At 36.8% G+C, this 23,961-nt stretch overlaps 1 protein-coding gene across 3 annotated transcripts in view; it reads right to left on the bottom strand.

Annotated features, from left to right (window-relative positions):
- The window catches only part of LOC126185061 (tyrosine-protein phosphatase non-receptor type 13-like), a 226,336-nt gene that overhangs the window by 25,492 nt on the left and 176,883 nt on the right, over positions 1-23,961 (bottom strand). The window contains exons 12-14 of one of the 3 annotated variants that reach the window (XM_049927831.1): positions 21,381-21,504; positions 13,264-13,385; positions 6,083-6,612 (exon numbers count right to left, since the gene is read on the bottom strand). In XM_049927831.1, the coding sequence (XP_049783788.1) occupies positions 6,104-6,612; positions 13,264-13,385; positions 21,381-21,504 (755 nt within the window). In that variant the 3' untranslated portion in view covers positions 6,083-6,103. Of the gene's footprint in view, positions 1-4,978; positions 5,416-6,082; positions 6,613-13,263; positions 13,386-21,380; positions 21,505-23,961 lie in introns of those variants that run through there. The other 2 variants (XM_049927836.1, XM_049927821.1) reach the window with 2 other exon arrangements.

Below are 23,961 nucleotides of genomic sequence, written 5' to 3'. Positions count from 1 at the left end.
AGAATTTCAAATCGCTCCTGATACATGGAACTGTTTGCATCTCAGAATTCTGCTTGGATTTTTACAAACATAACACTTAGAAAATCATGTTCTGAGGGAAACTAACTTAAATGTGCACATTTGTAATTTTCAGAACAACTACTATGTTCAAATTACCTAAACTATTAAATGCAGACATTAAAAAATTGTATTCCATAAAAAATGTTCACTTTATAAATATGGAATCTGGTCATGAAAGTTATTAACCTCTGATCTGTTTTTATTGCAAATGTTATTTTCTATTTATTGTTTGTATTTAAGCAGAGCAAAATGTATCCACTCATGTGCTATCAGGAGTAAATCACCCATTATGGACAATGAGACATGAAAGTGAAGTTGGTTTCCTACTGTAATGCTAAGATGATGAAATTTGATCCACTCTTCTATGTAAAGTATTATGAAATTACGGCAGCCACTGTGAAATGTTTTGTTTGAGTGTTAATCTACTACCACAATACATGGAAGTCATTAACTGAATAATACAGTATCATTTCTATTTTAAAAGCCACAAGAACATATTACACAATACCTGCCTGATACAGAATTAAATCCTGAAGCAATCAACACAGTACTTTCATCACCCAAGAGATTGATGTGGTAAAAGCTAAGTACATTTTTGTTTGAAATCATTTCACTTTTCTCACAAATTTTGAGTTTGTTGTGCTAACATCACAAAATGTGTGACTGTACACAGATTCCAACTGAGAATTGCAAGTGCCATTTCAACTGGTGATGCGATCAGGATTTTAATGTGCAGTAAATAAAGGATTCTGTTCTCTGTTGCAGAGAAATTTTAAAAGATCTTTTGTATAAATCAGAGCCATGAGGGATGTTGCCATCACTTTTGATAACTTTTAAAGCAGGTTAAAATGACAACTTTGGTCTGACATTTCTGGAAGCCTGAATTCTGTACGTCTGTTTGCATGTGGCACCAGACAAATACATCTCTTCCTTGTTGTTTTGTAATGTGGTGAATATTGTTAATGACTGACTGCCTTTGTGTGGCAAGTTTTTGGTATATTTTCATGTGGCATATTTACTAACATCAGCAGAACAAATTAAACAGGAATCAGAGAAAAAGGATGGGGTGCAACTAACTGAACCAGCTGAGGAATAGTAGGACTAAATCAATCAGGACTAGATAAGGTTCAAATGGCTCTGAGCACTATGGGATTTAACATCTGAGGTCATCAGTCGCCTACACTTAGAACTAGTTAAACCTAACTAACCTAAGGATGGGAGGCTTTGGCCAAAGCTTTGGCCAAAAGCTTACATACAACAGTCTTTTCATTGTGCCTGTCTGCAACTCAACACATCACCTTTACAGTGATTAGTAACCTGTCCTTTTCCTATATTGTTGATGTTCCAACCTAGACTTTCCATTATTAGACTGTAAAAATAAATAGCAAAACTTGTCACAGACAAATGCAAAATATAATACAATACAATACAAACAGCATGTTAGTAGGAAGGCACAGCATTAACCGTGCATTGCAAAAGGAATATGTGAGAGTCTCACTGGGTCAGTTCTCAAGTCCAATTCCCTCCAGCCAGACTGAGATGCAACAATTATTTCCTAATATTAAAAATACACAAACATAACTAGCTTGGCTTACTCAATATGGCAGGCTTCAAGGCCACAACCAAATTCATCTCAGTTCTAGAAGAGCAACATATCTGTCACCCAGGTGCTCCCCTACTACTTAAGAGATCCTAACAAACTCCTGAAGGGCCTCAGAGCTATTCCACACCGCCGCACGGGATTAGCCGAGCGGTCTAAGGTGCTGCAGTCATGGACTGTGCGGCAAGTCCCAGCGGAGGTTCGAGTCCTCCCTCGGGCATGGGTGTGTGTTTTTGTCCTTAGGTTAATTTAGGTTAAGTAGTGTGTAAGCTTAGGGACTGATGACCTTAGCAGTTAATTCCCATAAGACTTCACACACATTTGAACATTTCTGAACTATTCCACACCCTTGTCCCCCAACTGGGAACTGATTAACCTCTTCCTATCCCAACATTTAACATATACATGGGCACTCTGCTTTGAGCAACCACTGAGAAGTCTTTTAGAAATTGCTACACCACCCAACTTTGTCCTCACTTACAATGTGTTCACATATAATCATCAGAATACGAATAAATCAGGGATGGCAACAGGAACAATGATAGTCCTATCCTATGTCAATCTTTCCATGTGCATCCTGTAATGGGAACTCCCAGAAGCAGTCATCTTTCATTAAATCTGGGAATAGAGGTTGACATTCTACATGATTATTATATCTCTGATCTCCTTTTCTTATTCTTTTTCTCTTCATCAACCACTACACAGAACTATAGCACACGACTGATTGTCAAAATATGCTCACAGACAATATGGTATATAACCTTTTTGCACTACTGATACTGGTTAACAACCACACATCATTCAAATACTGAGCCATTATGGTCTTGTAGCATGTCCCAATGAGTGTTTGCCTTCACAAAGATCAATGAAGGGCGCTGAGGGAGCAAGAGGAATCTTTTCCCTCCAGGTGTATATGTAACAGTATCAAAACTCACACGGAAGGCAAGTCAAGAATAAATTAGTTTTAGTAAAGGAAGAACACCTATAGAATACCTTTCTGTCAATGCTGCTGCTTTCTTGTGAGTATACGATATTTTTCTTATACTTTTAAATTGTTAGTTTAATGGGTGACATACATGACCAAAAAATAATTATTTTTAGTTCATGTTGTATTATAACTTAATAGTAATTTTCAAATAACTGCAAAGTTGAAATTTACAACAGATGTATGAAAAAATGGGTTCTTTTTAGTGTTCTGGACCACAGTCAGTAAAAATAGAACCCTTCTGGATCACATCGTTGTCCATCTGTCTGTCTGTCCATTGTTAAAAACATTTTTTTTTTCAGGAATGGGTAGACATAAAACATTGGTATTTCTGTCACATATGAAGGTCTACACTCCCTTGGTGGTGTAAACATTGGAAGCTTCAAAGTCACAGCCATCTATGTCACAGATTTTGATACTCAAAAACTTGCTCATCAAAAACTATACGATACATCCTGTCAATGTAGAATCATGGAATTTCGCAAGAAGCAATGTTTGACAGTACAAAATCTGAAAAGTATTAATTTGCAATTGTAACACATGAAAATAAATTTTTTGTCATCTGTTACCAGACCATCCATCTGTTAAGATCACTTTTTCTCAGGAATGTGTATACACATCAAGTTGAAATTGATGTCACATACTGAGGTCCACTAAGTCCATGTAGTCAGAAGATACAGCCATTCGTGTCACATATTTTGATACTCGAAAACTCACTCATCAAAACTTGTAGGAAGCAAGGCCATACAGTACAGCAAAAGGAAAAAACCATAAAATTGTTAATCTGTAATTATATCACACAAAAATAATTTTTTAAAATTATTTTTTATCAGTATATCTGTCTGTCCATATATTAAGACCACTTTTTCTCAGGAACGGGTTGACATTTCACATTGAAATTTATGTCACTTACTAAGGTCTGCAGTCCCTTTGTGATGTAATAAATATAAGCTTTTAAGCCAATTCAACTGAAAGATACGGCCATTTACCTCAAATATTTCAATACTTGAAAACTCACTCATCAGAGTATATAGAGTACTTCTCACTGGTCTAGAATCACGGATTTTGGTAAGAAGTAAGGAGTTGAAGTAAAGGAAAAAAATCAGAAACTTGTTAATTTGTAACCATACCATACAAAAAAATATTTCTTTTGTCACTTGTCGTCTGATGTCAAACTTGAAATTAAAATATCCTTGGAGGTCTTGGAATCCCTGGCACCAGTATCTTGCCAGTACCAGTGTCAATAACAAGCAAAAATTACTGGAATGGATGAACTGTCCACGTACTTGTATTTGTACAGAACCCTCGGTGCACAAATAGTGCAAGTCCTACTTGCACCAGGTCAATATTATGCTATTGATTTCCAATTGCTGGAAAATAAAATTTATGAAATAAGTTTTATGAGATATTTGCTTCAGAAATTATGCTCAGTGTTTCCTGAATTCATAGCTGCCACTGTGTCAACACACTTGTATAAATATGATGCAGCTTGCATATGTCAGCAGTGTGATGCCAACACAATGTACTGTATTTTGAGATATTGTGTCCAAATAACTCAAACATCTGAAACTGCTGCAGTGGTGTGGTAATATTTGGGATAAACTACCTTTTTAAATGCTCAAAGGAAAAATCCTCAAAGCTAATGTAAAGGATCAAAATAATGCTTATGAAAGCTTTTCTGTGTAGTTTAATAAAAGACACCCAAATACAAAATGCCAACAGAACAAAATTTATTTTTATTTATGTGATTAGAAATATGAATTAAATATCTTATAAAGTTTATAAAATCAACTTTCATTGCTATGTATTAACTGAACCTTTGATTATAAGGCCTGCTGACCACCTCTCATTAGTGTCAATCAAAACAAATTTAAAACTGAGATTATAGCAAATTTTATATTGTGGGCATCCACAGCTACAGAACAGCATCACAATGAGTAAGTACACTTCAGCTGTCATCACATCTCCAAAGATTTATCATACAGCTAAAGTGGTCTTATTCATAATTGTGAGATTATATGCTTATAAAATTTGTTAAAATGTGTTTGGAAACATATTTCGGAGTTAATAATAAAATCTACAAGTAGAATGTGTAGGTTCATTTTTAATAACCTTTGTCTTTTTTATTTAAAAAAAACTGAAATAAAATAAAGCAATAGAAATGGAAGTAGGGATATACTGACCTACAATTTTGATATTACTCAATGAAAGTTTAAAAATATAGTGAGACAAAATAAATATCGTTTAGTTACAAGGATGAGACACTAAATACACATTCATGAAGGAAACACACACATGCAAGAAATAATAGAATGGAATATAAAATGTCTCACCAGTTTGGGATTCCATTGGGTAAATCAACCAGCAGGAAAAAGAAACACTGACAAACACAACATGTGCAAGCAGCGATGTCGAAAACGGACACTTGACGGATTCATGAAGTACCGCACAGTCAACAGTCACAACTAGACTGAGAGCAAGAGCGTAACTGTAGGGTTTCACTTCGCATTGGGTAGGTAGTCATGGTGGGAGGAAGTCCTACGCTCTCCCCTTGTTCCAGTGGACTTCAGAGGGGTACCCCACATTCATAATCCTCTTACTGCTTGACTCATACACAAGAGCACATTGATAAAAACCCAATTAAAAGAAAATACAAGACCTGCTAATGTACCACTTATTTACTTGTATATGTGAATTATGATGTTGAGTGTGATGTCTCTTAAATTAGAGATGTAATGAAAAGAGACTGTTTTAGGGATTTTTAAACAGGAATGGGAGAACAAAACTAAAATCTGACAGCTTTTCAATAACTGACTATCAATGATAACTCTAATATTTGGTCAAAATTTCTTACTAAACAATACACTCCCATAAAAGGTATACTGACAAATAAACATAAAACTACAAAATAAACATAAATGAATAAGAGCTCAATGCACCCACAAACATTTTTTCAAAGTAAAGTATAAAATAATTTTCTTGCTATTTTTGAGCATTTAGATGGCATAGATAAGTTAAAGATTGATGTGGCTTCATACCACATACTTCCAGATTCCAACAGTCTACTTAGTGGTCATCTACCTTAAAAACTGACTCCTGAAAGAGGGTGTTCCACTGACTTTCACTTTCCCAATGTGTTTCATACATACTTCTAACTGTATTTAAAGGAAAAGCTGCTATCTACAATCTCACAAATGACACTCATGGTCATTCTCTCATAGGTTTTTATTTTCATGTGTGTCTAGGTGCCAACTCTCACACTAACAGTTTACTTTCAATGCTAAAAATCACACACACAGTAAATAAATCACACAAACAACCAGCCATGACTCACTTGAGACATTAGCTTATACATGAGACTTCATACATATCAATACGGCTTTATATTACATAAAAAGGAAAGAGAGAGAAAGATCAGAGATAGAATTATGGCTTACCAATTTACCAGTTTCTTCACATTAAACTTGACTCCACCTTTCTTCGCTGGTACTCTTGGGTTGTGCAACACGCCAAATGGGATATGCATCACAGTTTTCATTATCCATAGATGATGATTTTAATTTAATAGTCATAGCAGGTTCAGAAATAAATGGCTGAAAATGCACTGGCTTGTAAGTGACAGTATCTTCTTGCACAGATAATTTATCATCACAGCATGAGTTGTTTTTAATATCAGATGAATGCACTCCAACATTGTATTTCCATTCACTCGTATGCACATCTGCTTCACAAGAAATCACAGTCTGTTTCACATCTTCATTTACACTGTGGGACAGGGTATCGTTAAACTGGATTGTGGTGGGAGGTGCAATGTTGTTAGGCTCATCAGAATTTCTCTCCTTTGATTTGCTCAGTGGCTGTGACAACAGAAGTTCTACCACACTGCTAGCTGCCTGGAGAATATGCAAAGCTTCCTCATACTTCATACTTATCAGACTTCGACCATCAACAGCCATTACCTGATCTCCTGCAACACATTCATATCAATTAGTATGTTATTTGCATCCAACAATGCTAGGAAAAGCACATACTATCTTAAGTCAACTGGACTTTGAGCAGTCAACATGCTTTTAAGAAATGCTAAGCTTTCAGCAGTGTTGTCTTCTCAGAATTCACTGAAGTGTTGCTGCATCAAGACAATGTACTACCTTTTGTGTGCTTCTGTTAACAAGGATGCAGAACATTGTCTGAAAGCTTAGCAGTTATTTAAATTGTGTTTATATGCCTACTAGTTCAGTTGTTATGTTGTTTCATGCAACAGTATATCAAGCAATTACAATGTACAATGTTTGTTTATGAAGGGATAACTTAAAAATAGAACTGTAATGACACAAAGAAAGAAAAAATGCCAACTTACCCTGCAGTAGCAGACTCTCATAGAAAGCGCAAAAAACCCACAACCTTTCCTAATATGTCATTTCATGGTCAAGGTAGATACTAGAGGTTATAAAGGAAATGGAACTGCTTAAGAGATTTTACAGGCATGTCATACAAGACCAAGGGAGGTACAGCGGTCAAAATGGACTATAAATAACAATGATGTACTGGCAACAATTGGCCTGTAACATTATTACATTTTCAAAATGGAAGAAGTCAGTTGAGACACTAAAAACTATGCATCACAAAAATTTTTTTGTAATAATTTTGGACACAAATGTAAAACTTGAAAGTAGTCAACACTACCATCTAACGATGTGCTCAGAGCCCAAAACTAGTACTGGTACAATAAAATCATTTCGAGAAAACTTGTGGCTGGTTGCAGTACTTACTACAGCGTAATTTATGGAAAAAACTTTGGTGTTCTCCAACGATAATGGATAAAATAATGTTTTTTGAGGTGATTACATTTTACATTCTGACAGAATCTTTGCATTTCCCCCTAATTCCATAATAAAGCAATTTATCCATAAGTAATTCGTGGCTGATAAGTCTGCAGGTGTCTCTGAAATCAAGGAATATTCCTATGTATGCTTTCTGTCACTGACTGAACTATAAACTTCATTTAGAAATAAATATAGGACCCCATTTACTGGTCTCCTTTTCCAACAGCCAAGCTGATCAGGGTTCACCGCTTCCTGCATCTGTTCCTCCAAACTGCATGAGACAAAAATGCTCCTCTAATGTTTGTTACATTTCAGTAAAATCTTAGCATGGTTTTATGCTAATTAAAATTTTTTCACGGACCTGTAACCTCTTTTCCTTTCCTAGTCCTTTCCCATTTCCTTTGTTATTGTCATTATTGTTACTATTACTACCACTATTGCTAATACTTCTCCATTATTTGCTTTCCCATGTTTATGTTTCATTATTTTCTTTTCCAAACAATCTAAACTCCTTGATGGAATAACAACATTGTGGAAACATCAGATTGCAATTCACCATATGGAGGAGGCACTGAGTCACAGAAAGGCACAATGAAAAACACTGCAAAAATATTAAGCTTTCAGACAAGGTCCTTCTACTTAAGCAGAAAACACACACACATGGCCACTGTCTCTAAGTGCTGGAGCCAAAATGCAGCCAAATCTGTGCCTGACATGAACAGCAATCTGCTGCAGTGGGGTGGTGTGTGTGTGTGTGTGTGTGTGTGTGTGTGTGTGTGGGCGGGAGGGGGGGGGTATGATGCTGTGCTGTCTGCGAGAGTGTGCAAGGATGTGGTAGGAACAGGATAGGACTGCTAGGTGCAGTGTCATGGTGGCTTTGCTTGAGGGCAGGGGGAGGGAGAAGAGGTGAAAAGTGAAGATGGAGAAAAGACAAGTGGGACAGTGGGTGGAATAAAAGGAGTATGTGGTTCTAGAGTGGAAGTAGGGAAGGGCATAGGTGGGTGTAGGATACGGACTAGCAAATGGTGAGGCCAGGTTGATTACAAGAACAAAGGATATGTTAAACTTCCTGGCAGATTAAAACTGTGTGCCCGACTGAGACTTGAACTCGGGACCTTTGCCTTTCACGGGCAAGTGCTCTACCATCTGAGCTACCAAAGCACGACTCACGACTCAGTGTTTCCGCCCAGAATCAAACCGGGGACCTTCTGCATGTTAGGCAGACATGGTAACCGCTACACAACGGAAACTACAGCTCTGATGCATACGTCACAGAGAACTTGTAACAAGGTCGCCATCATAACTTAAAAATTCAATAAATGCGTCACTTGCATAACGAAGGTACATGCACCAGATCCACACATGACTGCGACATACGCAGGAAAATACTGTTCCCGCCCAGGATCGAACCGGGGACCTGCAGCGTGTGAAGCAGACATGATAACTGCTACACTACGGAAACGATGGACACGATGAGTCCATCCTTGTACACTCGAAGATGCCTCAGCCTTTCTCTCGTCCGCACGTGCACACACCATAGTTCTTTTGACAGCCTGAAACCCATCACAGCCGAGGGCTCAAGCAGTCTTCCGGGTGCTCGAGAGGGTGTCTGCCGTAGCATCCTGAACGAGATAGCGGCGTTTCGCGCAGTCGCGATTGCAAGTCATATCAGCAAAAACAATCACATATCAGCAAAAACAATCACCTTCTTAGCAGCACATAGTGCGAGCCCAGATGGTAGAGCACTTGCCCGTGAAAGGCAAAGATCCCGATTTCGAGTCTCGGTCGGGCACACAGTTTTAATCTGCCAGGAAGTTTCATATCAGCGCACACTCCGCTGCAGAGTGAAAATCTCATTCTAAAGGATATTTTGTATCGTGAGTTCCCACATATGCACCTCTGAAAAACTGGTGTTGGTAGTAACAAACCAGATGGTGCAGGCTGTAAAGCAGTCATTAAAGTGAAGCACATCATGTTGGGCAACATGTTCAGCAACTGTGTGGTCCAGCTGTCTCTCAGTTACATTTTAGCAGTGGCCATTCATGATGACTGCTTGTTAATTATCATGCCCACGTAGAAAGTGGAACGGTGATTGCAGCTTAATTTGTAAATCGCATTGCTACTTGCACAGGTAGCCCTGCCTTTGAAGGGGTAGGAGATACCTGTGGCAGGACTGGAGTAGTGGTGGTGGTGGTGGGAGGATGTATGGGGCAGGTCTTGTTTCTAGGTCTGTTGCAGGTATATGAGCCCTGAGGCAACAAGTTGGGAGCAGGGGTTGAGTAGGGATGGACAAATATGTTGCATAGGTTCAGTGCGTGGCAGAATACCACTGTGGGAGGGATGGGGAGGATAGTGGAAGTGCATTCTTCATTTCAGGGAACACCATCACATAGTTGAAACACTGGTGAAGAATCTGATTCAATTGCTCCAGTCCTGGGTGGCATTGTGTCAAGAGAAGAGCGTTCCTTTGTGGTCAGATAGTGAGTATGTCGATGGTGAAAGGTGACTGGAAACACAAGTAATGGGAGATATGTTTCTGAGCAAGGTTGGAAGGCCAATTTTGGTCTTTGAAGGCCTCAGTGAGACCCTTGGTGTATCTGGAGAGGGACTGCTCATCACTGTAAATGAGACAACTACCAGTAGCTAAAGCTGTATGGAAGGAACTCCTCGGTTTTGGATGGGTGGCAACTGACAAAGTGTTGGTGGTTGGTAGGTCTGATGTGGATGGAGTGATGTAGCCATCCCTGAGGTGCAGGTCAACATCGAGTGCAGCGGCTTCTTGTTTTGAGAAGTGCCAGATGAAGTGAATGGGGGAGAAGGTGTTGAAGTTCTGGAGGAATGTGGATAGGGTGGCCTCAATCTCAGTCCAAATCTCAAAGACATCAGCAATGAATCTGGACCAGGTGAGGGGTTTGGGGTTCTGTTTGGTTAGGAAAGATTTCTCTACATGGCGCATGAATAAGTTGGCATAGCATGGTACCTTGTGGGTGCCCATTGCTGTACCATAGACTTTTTGTAGGTTATACCTTCAAAAGGAGAACTGATTGTGAGTGAGAACATAGTTGGTCATGGTGACTGGAAACACATTGTTGGTTTGAAGTCAATTGAGCACTGGAAGACATAGTGCTCAACAACAGGAAAGCCATGGGCATTGGGGATGTTAGTGCACGGGAAGGTGCCATTGACAGTAATGAACTTGTTTATTTTTAATTTAGTCAGACCAGTATCAGGTTACATGTATACCTCCAGCAGTTCTACAGAAGATCCATAATAATACAATACATAATACTGTACACTATCGGACTTTGGATCTGTTCACAATTTTGTGTTGGTCTACCAGTACCTAAGTGCAATTTACTATTTTGCCTTCATAAAATTTTTATAGATTTTTTTGAAGATTTTACTTTAATTTGTAATTGGTTTTCAGCATGTCCTCATTGTATTATGTATTGTGTTTGTACACATATAACAGTGACACTTTGCCACTGTAGTGTTCACTGTGGATGGCATAAGGAAACGACAAATATTAACTGAACTAGCAAGACTGATAGTCTCTGTTTTTCAAGACAGTACCAATAGCAGGAAAAGTATTCACAAAAGTAAAATGCCTCCACACTATTAGTTGCCAGAATGGAGAGCTGTTGCGGCACCATGTGATACAGGTAGAGTGTGAGAGTAAACAGCTGACACTGCAAGGTATTCTCTGCCTTTCTCTGGGCAGAATGCATCACAAACCTGCTTTTTTAGTTGCTACTTATTAATCCTGATATGCCATTATTGGAAGATATTATTTTAAATGTACACAATAGAGAGAGGGGGGGGGGGGGGGCTGGAGATTTTTAGTGTTCCACAGACATGAAGGCTTCAAGCAGGCTGCTGCGTCTGTTATGGAACCTATGGAGAATCACAAACAAAATAAACGGATTGAAATAGGAAGTCCAATGTTTCGCTGAAACTAACAACTGTCTTGCCTATTTACAAAAAAGGGGACAGAAATTCACCCCTATTTCAGTATTACCAATGATACTGGAAATTACTGAAACTTTAATGAAAGACCAATTACATGATTTTTTTGAGTGTTGGCTGTCAATAATAAAGGCAGTTCAAGAAGTTGTATTATCAGTATTACATGGTTTTGAAAATAGGGTGCATGCCTATACCACTCTAGTAGATCTAACCAAGGCATCAGACACTGTCTCATATAGCATTTCAATTGAGAAACTTGAAAGATGTGGAATAACTGAAACAGAGTTAGCACTACTGAAATCACACATGACTAACATAAAAGAAATGCTTTACATAAATTCAAAAAATAAAGATGTTGTTGTTGTGATGTGACCAGGGCCTCCCATCAGGTAGACCGCTCGCCGGGTGCAAGTCTTTCGAAAAATGACCATCTCAACGTAAAATATAGAGTGCCACAAGGATCTGTGCTGGGGTCTTTCTTATTTATTGTTTGTGTGAATGACCTGCCCAACTTATTATCATATAAATCCATGATGTATACTGATGAAATGACTTTTATTTCATAACATAATGATGTCAATGTTGTCGAATAAATGAACAGTTCCATGACAGAAAAGGCAGCTCAGTCATTCCATGAAAATAAGTTGATAATAAATAAAATCCTCTTTTTCCTTAGAGGTATTAATAATGGACAAAATGAGCTCCAGCTTTCTGTAAAATTGTTAGGCATATACCTCAATAATAAATTATGCTAGCCTTTTTTCATACACACTTGCATTGTGGAACTATTCTTTGGGAACTCTCTGCAGGATCAAAAGTAGTTTTACTCTAGCACAAGAAACCCAATATTCATATTTTGATTTGAGCAATTTAACATCTTGCAGACAGCACTTTATTGAGCACAAAATGCTTACAGTCCCCAGGCTATACACCCTCAAAGCACTTATGCATGCCAAACAGAAGGTCCACATGAATGAAAGTAGATGATATATACAGTCATATGAAACTAGAAATAGGAACATTCCTTGAACTCATTTCAGTAAAGCCCAAAATGATCTTTTACATGCTGGCAAAATATTTTTCAGAGGTGTACCTATGACACAAGGATATTACATGAAAATAAATTTAAAATAGTGGTAGAGATATGGCTGAAGGGAAAAACATAACACAAAAGAATTTATGTATATCAAGAAAAAGAAAACAAAATTGTAGCTTATGCCATAAAACCTAATTTGTAGTCAATGTGTAACAAAACCAATTATGTGATGAGTACAAGATAAACAATATTACGTAATAGTATTTATATATGTTAACTATTTCCATAATCATCTGTATGATTATGTATGCACTGACAATGCCTTATGCAACAACTGTTGTTTACAGGCATATAAATCAATTCAAATATGATTCCAGTGTTCTAACATAGCTTCATTTTGCTAGTTTTAGTTACTTGCACCAAATTTACTATTTCTTAATATAACAGTGGTCTTCAGTCCTGAGTAGTAGCATAAAACAAGCTGTTCTGTATAAATAATTAACACACAGAGATAGGATTTACTTTTGAAATTAAGTTACTGCAATCTTCCTTCTTAATTTATTACTTATGAGTGACAATAGCATAACTATCTAAGAATAATTGAATTCAAAATGAATCTGCAGACTACAGGAAAGGAAAATGTTGTAAATAGGTCAAGTAATTATTTCTTTTAATAAAGAAATATAAGTAAACAAACTTAGTTTCTCAATACTAAAGTATGCAGCCACTAACTAGCTGCTCTTTGTCACCAATTTTTCAAAGATCCAATATTCCCTCATTACAGTGTAATTACCTTTATGAACTACTCCCAGCTTATCTGCAGGTCCTCCTTCCACAACAGACTGTATAAATATTTCACCATTAGATCCAGATGTTATCTGAATACCAAAGCTGCCATTGTCATCTTTTGATATTCTGTGAGGATTAAAACACACACACACATATGTATATATCAGTAACTTCTTAATATCTACTCCCTGAAATTAATGTACGTCATGTAGTGAACATACAAGTGAAAAGCAGATGACATATTCACTGGCACATGAAACATTTCTATGTACTATTCTTTTCAGATTCCATACTGACTGTTCTGACCTCACTTCTATGTTCAGAATTCATACAGAAGGAATGAAAGTGTAGGATATTCTTAATTCTTTCCTGACAACTGGCTCCTAGAATTATTTATACTGTTTCTGTCTCACAATCTACATCTACATCTACATCTACATCTACCTCAATACTCTGCAAATGACCATGAGGTACATGGCAGAGGGCACATCCCATTGTACCAGTTATTAGGGTTTCTTCTCATTCCATCATGTATGGAGTGCGGGAAGAATTTCACGCATGGAGTATGGACAAAATGATTGTTTGAATGCCTCTGTGTGTGCAGTAATTAATCTAATCTTATCCTAATGATCCCTATGTGAGTGATATACAGGGGATTGTAGTATATTCCTAGAGTCATCATTTAAAGCAGGTTCTTAAAACTTTGTTAATAGACTTTCTCGGGACAGTTTACATATATCTTCAAGAATCTTCCAGTCAGTTCCTTCAGTATCTCTGTCTCACTTTCCCACAGATCAAACAAACCTGTGACCATTCATACTGAACTTACATTTAGTATTCCCTCTTAGACCTATCTGGTACAGGTTCTACATTCTTGATGATAATTCTAGAGTGGATCACAAAGTGATTTGTAAGCAAATCTCCTTTGTAGACTAATTGCACTTTCCAAGTATTTTACCAATAAACCGAAGTATACCACCTGCTTTACCCACAACTGAGCCTATGTGGTCATTCCATTTCATATTCCTACAAAGTTTTACAACTAGGTATTTGTATGAGTTAGTCTATTCCAATTGTAACTCACTGATATTATAATTGTAGGAAACTATGCTTTTTGTTTTGAGAAGTGCACAATTTTACATCTCTGAACATTTAAAGCAAGTTGCCAAACTTTGCATCACTTTGAAATCTTATTAGGATCTGACTGAATATTTATGCAGCTTCTTTCAGACAGTACTTCATTATAGATAACTGCATCATCTGCAAAAGTCAGATGTTAAAATTGTCTGAAAGGTCATCAATATCTCCATGGACTGCAAGGGTCCCAGTACACTTCCCTGGGGCACACCTGAAGTTACTTCTATTTCTGACAATGACTCTCCATCCCAGATAACATGCTGTGTCCTCCCTATCAAAAAGTCTTCAATCCAATCACAAATTTCAGTTGATACCCCCATATGATCAAACTTTTTGACAATAACCAGGTGTGGTACGAAGTCATCTGCTTTTTGAAAATCAGCAAATAACTGCATCTCTCTGACTTCCTGATCCAAAGATTTCAGTATGTCACATGAGAAACATGCAAATTGTGTTTCACATGATTGATGTTTTCGGTATCCATACTAAGAGCTTGCTTAATCATATAGTACCTTCAACCAGCCATAGAAAGAAATTAATGTTATGTCCACTGTTGTAATATTTATTTATGTACATTTACCCCTTATCATCTACATTGCTTCCAATGTGTATCATAAGATAAAGAAATTCCTTCATGTAGTCTTTGCTACTGCAATAACACAGCAAGTCAGCACTGGAACGTAACGGCACGGATTTTTCAACCTAATTAACTGAAACATCATCACTTTGATAATTTGTTGACATTGTTTAAAATCATTGTGAGGCACAATCACAGTTAAACAGACATTGTCTGAAGTAACATTTTGGTTGTAGGGCACCACAACCCCAAGGAAATTTCATCATATCGGGGAATAAAAAGCAAAAGCTAATGTAAAATGTATCTTAATGTGAACAAGCCACCACCTGATGATGAACCTGTCAGCTCAAAACTGGTAATGGTGCTATTTAAATAAATAAATTGCATTATCAGAAGTGGCTGGTTTCTATTATCCTCTCTGTAAGAATCAACATGTATGCTGTATATGATATTATAACACAGTAGTAAAGATCACAGTTAAATCATGTAGATCTGCATACAAACATATGAATATAAGTTAAAAGATTAAATCTTCATTTGAACAAGTATACAACTAAACACATTCCTCTGCTATATAGAAAACCCTTTTTTCCAGGCAGTTTTTCACAACATTTCTGAAGATTTTTAATGAGGTAGTGTGTGCTTCTGGTGGCAGCAATTGAACACTTACACTTCAATGTATGTATGGGTATTTTCAGTCTTGCTTAGTCTAGCAATGAGCTGGTCGATCATTTCTTTATGACACGTATTAGGATAATGAAATGATTCTGTTAGTTTGTAGCTCTTAGTTTTTTGTGCACAGTTTGCAATTGAGTATAAATAATGTTCAGAATGTAATGACATCCAATTTCTTGCAAAGTGGTCTACAGGCTACATTGTTTTTGGAAACACTTGCTACACATTTGAGTACTTTTTTTCTGCTACATAAAAAGTTTTTTTTTTCAACATATCAACAGCCTCAAAGCACTGTATAGTATGTAATGTGGCTACGAAAAATTCCATAATAGTTGCTAAGCATCATTTTTTCACTCACACATGCTCTAAGTTTATGTAAAAAGTACAACGTGACTCTTGATAATTTAATGCATATAGGGTGGTTTCAAGTTAATTTGGAAACCAAGTGTACACTCAGAAATTTAACAGGCATACAGTCAGTGTATTGCATAAACTAAGGATTAACTTTTCAGTTTTATTCGGATTTGCAGTTAATTCACTCTTTCAACCAGAGACTGGAAATCCTTATGTTGGCTTTGCTTTGTTCCTTTCCAGACCACTCAGGTGTGTGTGTGTGTGTGTGTGAGAGAGAGAGAGAGAGAGAGAGAGAGAGAGAGAGAGAGAGAGAGAGAGAGAGTGTGTACCCTAGCTCAACAAAGGATTTATTCTGAAAGCTAGCAAGGTTTCTTTCTTTCTTTTTTGTGTGTGCATGTCCACAAGTCAACCACCCTCACCATCACATCCTGGCCCATCCCTGACATGCCAGTCCTACACTCAACCCCTCACCACAGGGATAACATTCCCATGCAAGACTTGTCCAATCCATCCACTCACACAGCAATTCCTACTCCAATCCAGTCACAGGCTTATCCTATCCCATCAGAGGCAGGGCCACTTGTGAGAACAGCAGTGTCATATACCAACTCTGCTGCAATCACTGCATAGCTTTTTATGTCAGTACAGCAACCAGCCAGCTGTCCACCACAATGAATGGCAATCACCAAACTGTCACCAAAAGTAAATTTGCCCACCCAGTGGCACAACAGGCAGCTGAGCACAACATGCTTCATTTCAATGGCTGCTTCACAACCCAGGTCACCTAGATCCTTCCCTTCACAACCAAATTTTCTGAACTACATAGATAAGTCATCCATGTAACACATCCTTCACTCCTGTAATCCTTATGGCTTCAATCTCCACTAATTCACTGACTCCACACTCCCCACCCAACAGTTTCCCTTTCCTGTGTCCTATCATCCCCTCACATCATCTGACCCTAGAGAGGGAGGTAGGAGGCAGGAAGAGGGGTTAGGGGTTGGTAGCTAGCAGCTCAGAGGAAAGCAGCAGGTTTTCTGGCTAGGAAATCATGAGGGAGGGGTGACATTTGAATGGGCTAGGCATGTGATGAATGGGTACTGAAGCCAGTGGGGTGCGCCACATGATGAAGACAATGTGGAGATAGGGATTGCGAGGGGATGACAAGACAGAGGAAGGGGAAACTATTGGGTGGAGGGTGTGAGGTCAGTGAGTTAATGGAGATTGAAGCCACAAGGATTACAGGAGAAAAGGATGTGTTACAAGGATGACTTACCTGTGTAGTTCAGAAAATCTGGTGGTGAAGGGAAAGATCTAGATGGCCTGGGTTGTGAAGCAGCCATTGAAATCAAGCATGTTGAGCCAACTTTATTCTTGGTGACAGTTTGGTGATTGCCATTCATTCGGGTGGACAGTTGGTTGGTTGCAATGACATTCCAGCCCAAAATGCTCGAGTTCGCTGTTTTGTGTGTGTGTGTGTGTGTGTGTGTGTGTGTGTGTGTGTGTGTGTGTGTGTGTCTTTACTGACAGAGGCTATGGCCGAAAGCTACATGTGAGTGTCTTTTAATCGTACCTGTCTGCAACGTGACGTGTCTTCTTTATGGTACAAGTCGACCCCAGAGAAGAACACTTGGATTTTATAGAAATAAAGGAACATGTTGCGCAATACTGACCTATAATTTACCTTAGAAGATAGTTTAGGAAAAGCAAACCTAAGTTTATAGCATTTGTATTCTTAGAAAAGCATTTTACAGTGTTGACTGGAATACTCTCTTTGCAATTTGAAGGTAGCAAGGGTAAATACAGGCAGCAAAAGTCTTGTACAACTTGATTAGAGATTAGATTAGATTAATACTAGTTCCATGGATCATCAATAAGATATTTCGTAATGATGTGGAACGAGTCAAATACATGACATAATTAAGTTAATTTAACAACATAATTAAGTTAATATAACAACTTTTTTATTTATTTTTTTATTTTTTTATAATTTTTTTGTTTGTTTGTTTTTTTTTTTTTTTCTTAATTTATATCTAAAAATTCCTCTATGGAGTAGAATGAGTTGTCATTCAGAAATTTTTTAATTTCTTCTTAAATACTTGTTGGTTATCTGTCAGACTTTTGATACTATTTGGTAAGTGACCAAAGACTTTAGTGGCAGTATAATTCACCCCTTTCTGTGCCAAAGTTAGATTTAATCTTGAATAGTGAAGATCATCCTTTCTCCTAGTATTGAAGTTATGCACACTGCTATTACTTTTGAATTGGGTTTGGTTGTTAATAACAAATTACATAAGAGAGTACATATACTGAGAAGCTACTGTGAATATCCCTAGATCCTTAAATAAATGTCTGTAGGATGATCTTGGGTGGACTCCAGTTATTCTGATTACACACTTTTGTGCAATAAATACTTTATTCCTCAGTGATGAATTACCCCAAAATATGATGCCATATGCAAGCAATGAGTGAAAATAGGTGTAGTAAGCTAATTTACTAAGACGTTTATCACCAAAATTTGCAATGACCCTTATTGCATAAGTAGCTGAACTCAAACGTTTCAGCAGATCATCATTGTATAGAAACCAGACAGCAGCTATAACAGACACGAGGCATGAAAGAAATCAGTGGTTGAGAAGGAAGTGAGGCAGGGCTATAGCCTATCCCTGATGTTATTCACTCTGTACAATGAGCAAGCAGTAAATGAAACCAAAGAAAAATTTGGAATCGAGATTAAAACTGAGGAAGAAGAAATAAAAACCTTGAGTTTTGCCAATGAAATTGTAATTCTTTCAGAGACAGCAAAGGACTTGGATGAATTGTTGAATGGAATGACCACTGTCTTGAAAGGAGGATACAGGATGAACATCAACAAAAGGAAGACAAGGGTAATGGAAAGTAGCCAAATTAAATCAGGTGATGGTAATGGAATTAGATAAGGAAGTAAGACACTTAAGTAGTATACAGGTTTTGCTGTTTGAGCAGCAAAATAACTGGTGATGGATATAGTAGAGAGGGTATAACATGTAGACTGGCAATGGCAAGAAAAGCATTTCTGAATAATAGAAATTTGTTAATATGAAATATAGACTCATGTCTTAGGAAGTCTTTTTTGAAGGTATTTCTCTGGATTGTGTCCATATAAGGAAGTGAAACATGGATGATAAACAGTTTAGACAAAAAGAGAATATAAGCTTTGGAAACGTGGTGCTACAGAACAATGCTGAACATTAGATGGATAGATCATGTAACTAATGAGGAGGTGCTGAATAGAATTGGGGAGAACAGAAATTTGTCGCACAATTTGTCTAGAAGAAGGGATCAATTGATAGGCCACATTCTGAGACATCAAGGGATAATCAAGTTAGTATTGAAAGGAAGTGTGGGGGTAAAAATTGTACAGGGAGACCAAGAGATAAATACAGTAAACATATTCAGAAGGATACAGATTGCACCAGTTATTCGGAGGAATGAGACTTGCACAGGACAGTGTAGCATGGAGAGCTGCATCAAACCAGTTCTTGGACCGAAGGTGACGACAACAATAACAGCAACAACAACAACAAAGATCTGTAAGTAAAATTTGCAGACATGTGTAGGGATGAAAGTAAAGTGACACTGAATCTATAACAAGAGTGTATAAATAAATTAGAATATAAGATGAATGAACAAGACTATTATCATATAGAAAATGAGCTGTAATGTAAATGGGCAGATAAAAAAATCACTCACCAATAGGTGGCAGGGGAAAACACACACACACACACACACACACACACACACACACACACACACAAGAACTGAACTTTCACAAGCTTTCAGAGCCAATGGCTCCTTCTTCTGGCAGAGGAGTTGATCGGGAAGAAAGACGGGTTTAGGAAAAGGACTGGAGAGGTTTAGGGGAAGGGACATATTTTAAAAAAGTCACCCAGAACCCCGGGTCAGGGGAGACTCACCAGATGGGATGAGAAGGAAAGACTGATTATTGGGGACTGCACCAGATGAGATTTGAAATCCTGGGAGCTTAAGGGTGGAAGACAGGATAATATGCAAGGCAGAGATTACTATTAAAACATTGTGCACAAGTTAATAAGAGTGAAAAGGTAAGTGCCATTGTATGCAACAGATGTGGGAGGGGGGACGGCAAAAAATATACATGTCAGAAAATGAAAGATGTATAAAACTGAAATGGAGTGAAGAAAGGAATAGTTGCTGTGAATAAATGCTGAGATGGAAGGAATTAACATAAATTAAGGCCAGGAAATGAGCTATGGTATATATTCTGCTGTCACTTTGAAAACTGCAAATATAGTACTTATACATTAACTGAACTTATATTGGTAACTACTAGCAGTATGCATGAAGATCAGGCAAATATCACTGGTAATGAGGAAAGCAATGCACACGGAAAAACTACCAATGAAATTAAACAGAAATAATAATCTTTCTGTATTCATTCTGTTTTGCACATTCTAGTGAATAATCAATCATCGGAAGTTCATTTCATTTACGAGTTCTAGATTTTTTAAAGTGAACTGTCAGTTTGTGACAACTCATTTTCTGTGTGGTACACAGTCTCATTGATTCATTCATAATTCTCATTTATTCATGCATTCTTGTTATAGATTTAGTGTCACTTTACTTTCATTTCTATGCAGACATGTCTGCAAATTTTACTCAAATCTTATTTCTTCAATTTTGTCTTTCAAAAACGAACATTCTTCAGGGACTGCAATAATACTCTACTGTGATGTCTCCTGGAATCATACTTATTCAGTAACCCATTTTCAGTTTATGTTAAAATGTCTTGGAATTCATATACACCAATTGTATGTAGCTTAACAGATAATTTATTATTTTTATGAGAACTATTGTCTGCAACATTAAATTATTTTTCATACAGAATTAATTTATTTTGACATACATGAATTGTGGGTAATGGGATTTTTTTACCAAAAAACTGTGTATTATGATGTAATAAATCTGGCACTGTACACAATCAGACTAAATTTATTTATTTATGAGTCAATATGAAATGAACATGGAATATTGTGACAACTACTAGCAAACAAATCTTGGGGGATTGCAAATACGCAGCAACTAACACTTATTTTTAAAAATTACAACAAAACCTATCCATCTTTATTGCATGCAATGAGGATAATCCAGTTTCTTTGTGAATGATTTGATAAAACATTCTGACTGAGAAAATGTAACGGTATGCAGATTTAAAAACACACATACACATACAAAATAATTCAATAGGTTTCATAAATAGGATATAACTTTGTTGATGTGCAGTGATAGGTAAACATGACAATTCTTTCATGTGAATCTAATTTTCTTCAGTTGTTGGTACAGTTGCTGCCACTACTCACCTAACTGTTGTCAAAGCTCTTTCCTCAGCAAATGATATATCATCAAATTTCTGTAACAGGGATTGGCTGAGTGATTCCTGCAAGTCGACAAGGAACTGTTCATCTGTTGATCTAATACTTGAATCTGAAAGTGGCAAAGAAATGGATAAAAGGCAATTTGCAATGATATTTTAGTCTTTATGTAACATGAGTAACACTATACACTGATCAAAAATACATTATTCTTGATATTTTGCATTTGCTTATGATTTTTAATTATATACTCAACCTGCAATAATAAATACCAAGAGATAATGCTGTATAAAAATACTACAACAGAGAGTCTGAAGATCAAAGTAACACTGACAGATAAACTTGCAATGACCTTCACTCAAGCTTTTCATAGTACTCCCATTGCTGAAAAATAAACGCAAGAAAGAAAGCATGAGACTGTGAGAAAAATTAGTTCATCAAAATGATACATTGACAGAGAGGCCCCTTGAAATTAGTAGACTTCTTTTTTAAAAAATAATCCCATTCTCCTTTGTTCCTAAATTTTTACAACCTCATCTGAAACACTGCACAATGGAATGACTCTATTTGCTATCTTTCTACCCTTTAGATAACTATTTTGTTTTCTTTCATCTGTTATGTTGGTAATAACTATACTACATTTACTTACAATATTGGGAGTCTTACCTAGAAAACATGTCATTAAATTTATTATTCTCTGAGGTTATGTGAACTCTGCTAATTCCAATGGTATGGTTAGCTCATCAGAAAACATTTTTAAGAGATACATGTATCTAATTTATCGTGTTCAAAAGCCATGTGTCCATAAAAATTTAGTGATCTAACAGCTCTTTATTTCCTAAATGACATAGCTTATTTAAAGACCCCCAATATCCCTTTTTCAATTAAATGTTTTACTTTATCCAAAAAGTTATTTGCAGTTAAAGTTTCCACATTTCAGAAAAAAATATGTATTTTAATTTATCAGCATGTTTAATTCCAAGAAATATTGTTGCCCAAATTTTTATGACTTAGAGAATAGCTTTGGTGTTAGTTGAGAAATTAAGCAAATTAGGAAAATTAGTAACCCAAGAAATTTACATGAAGCTTAGTAAATCCCCGTGCACATGACCATTTCACTACCATTGAAAAGAATGTATTATTCAGTTAATTTTCTTATTACTGAGTGCTCATTTAAATCAATTAATGTCAGCCTCTAGCTTTCTATAAGGGTTACATTTACTGGTTTTTTACATAATTAATTATACTTTAGTTAAGTCAGAAATCCATATTTTCTTGTATTCTCTACTGTTCTCAAACATAAATAGGTGAGGCACACTAGAAAATAGATAGTCTGCATCCGGTAGCAATTGAATTAAGACCAATGCAAGTGAGTTGATGTAAAATCACCACAACAGATGTCATATTGCATATTCAAAACTATCAGTCAGTGCCCAAATCATATCAAACTCTTACTTTCGTTAATCTGTGTCAGGTTTTGCTTGATACAATATCTGTAAACACATATGATACAGCAACTTGTGTATAATCTGCCGTTACTCCATCCTGGATTTTTTCATTGTTTGATTTAACCTACTACAAAGTGTTATATCAGTTAACAAATCCAATAATTGCTTATAACTGAACTATTTTTTATCGTAACCAAACAACTACTGGTGTTCCAACTTTTGAAGTTGTGTTGTGCTGTATGTTACCTGTCCAATGCTTTTACAAATATCTGGATGATAACAAATGTATCGACAATCACCTACAGAATATTGTGAAATCAAGAAAGCAGAAAGTAAAGTAGGGATATTAGGTGATGTGGATGCAAAACCAAAGTATTGTCAAAAGTATATTTAGAGCAGGAAATGTTGAACATCAGTAATGATGAATAGTGGTGAGTGGAATTAATGAAGGAAGCATATAAAAAATTATTTTGTGATCTGGAGTTATAACTCAACAACTAATTGTAAAGATGGACAAAAATAGTAGCAAAGTGGAAGAAAATAATCAGACAAAAACAGTAGTCACCTTAAAAGTGATATTAGTACAAGAGCATGCTGAAAAGTAATTCCTCCAAATTTTTTACGTGAAAGCACTTAAAGCTTTTTAAATTAAACAAACATTATTAACATTCTACATCTTTATTCTTCATGTCTACATGTTTATTTCTCAACATAGTCACCCTGGGGACAAACACATTTCTCCCAACAAGAGACCAGTTTGTTGACACCATTGATGTACAATGTTTGACTCTGTTGACTGAGCCACAACCTCAACTACACTTGCACCATTTCATCACTATCAAAGTGAAGTCCCTCGAGGTGTTCTTTAAGTTTTGGGATAAACTTTCCTTTGGTTAGAAACTTAATTATAGCACACCGACATAGATGCATTACACAATGCCACTGAGGGAGAAGTTCGGGTCGGTTACACCAAATAACACTCCCATTTTGCAGTAGTTCATTTATTCACCTAAACACATCAAAGGTTTACAAAGAACTGACATGGCGGAACTGCACAAAGATAATGTTTAGCTTAGTTCAAAGACGATACTCAGATCGCAGATCGATGCTGGTGTTGACCT

Source organism: Schistocerca cancellata, chromosome 1 (assembly GCF_023864275.1).
Source record: "Schistocerca cancellata isolate TAMUIC-IGC-003103 chromosome 1, iqSchCanc2.1, whole genome shotgun sequence".
NCBI classification, from domain to species: Eukaryota; Metazoa; Arthropoda; class Insecta; order Orthoptera; family Acrididae; genus Schistocerca; species Schistocerca cancellata.
The sequence above is the reverse complement of the archived record's forward strand: the minus strand, read 5'-3'. Positions and strand labels throughout refer to the sequence as shown.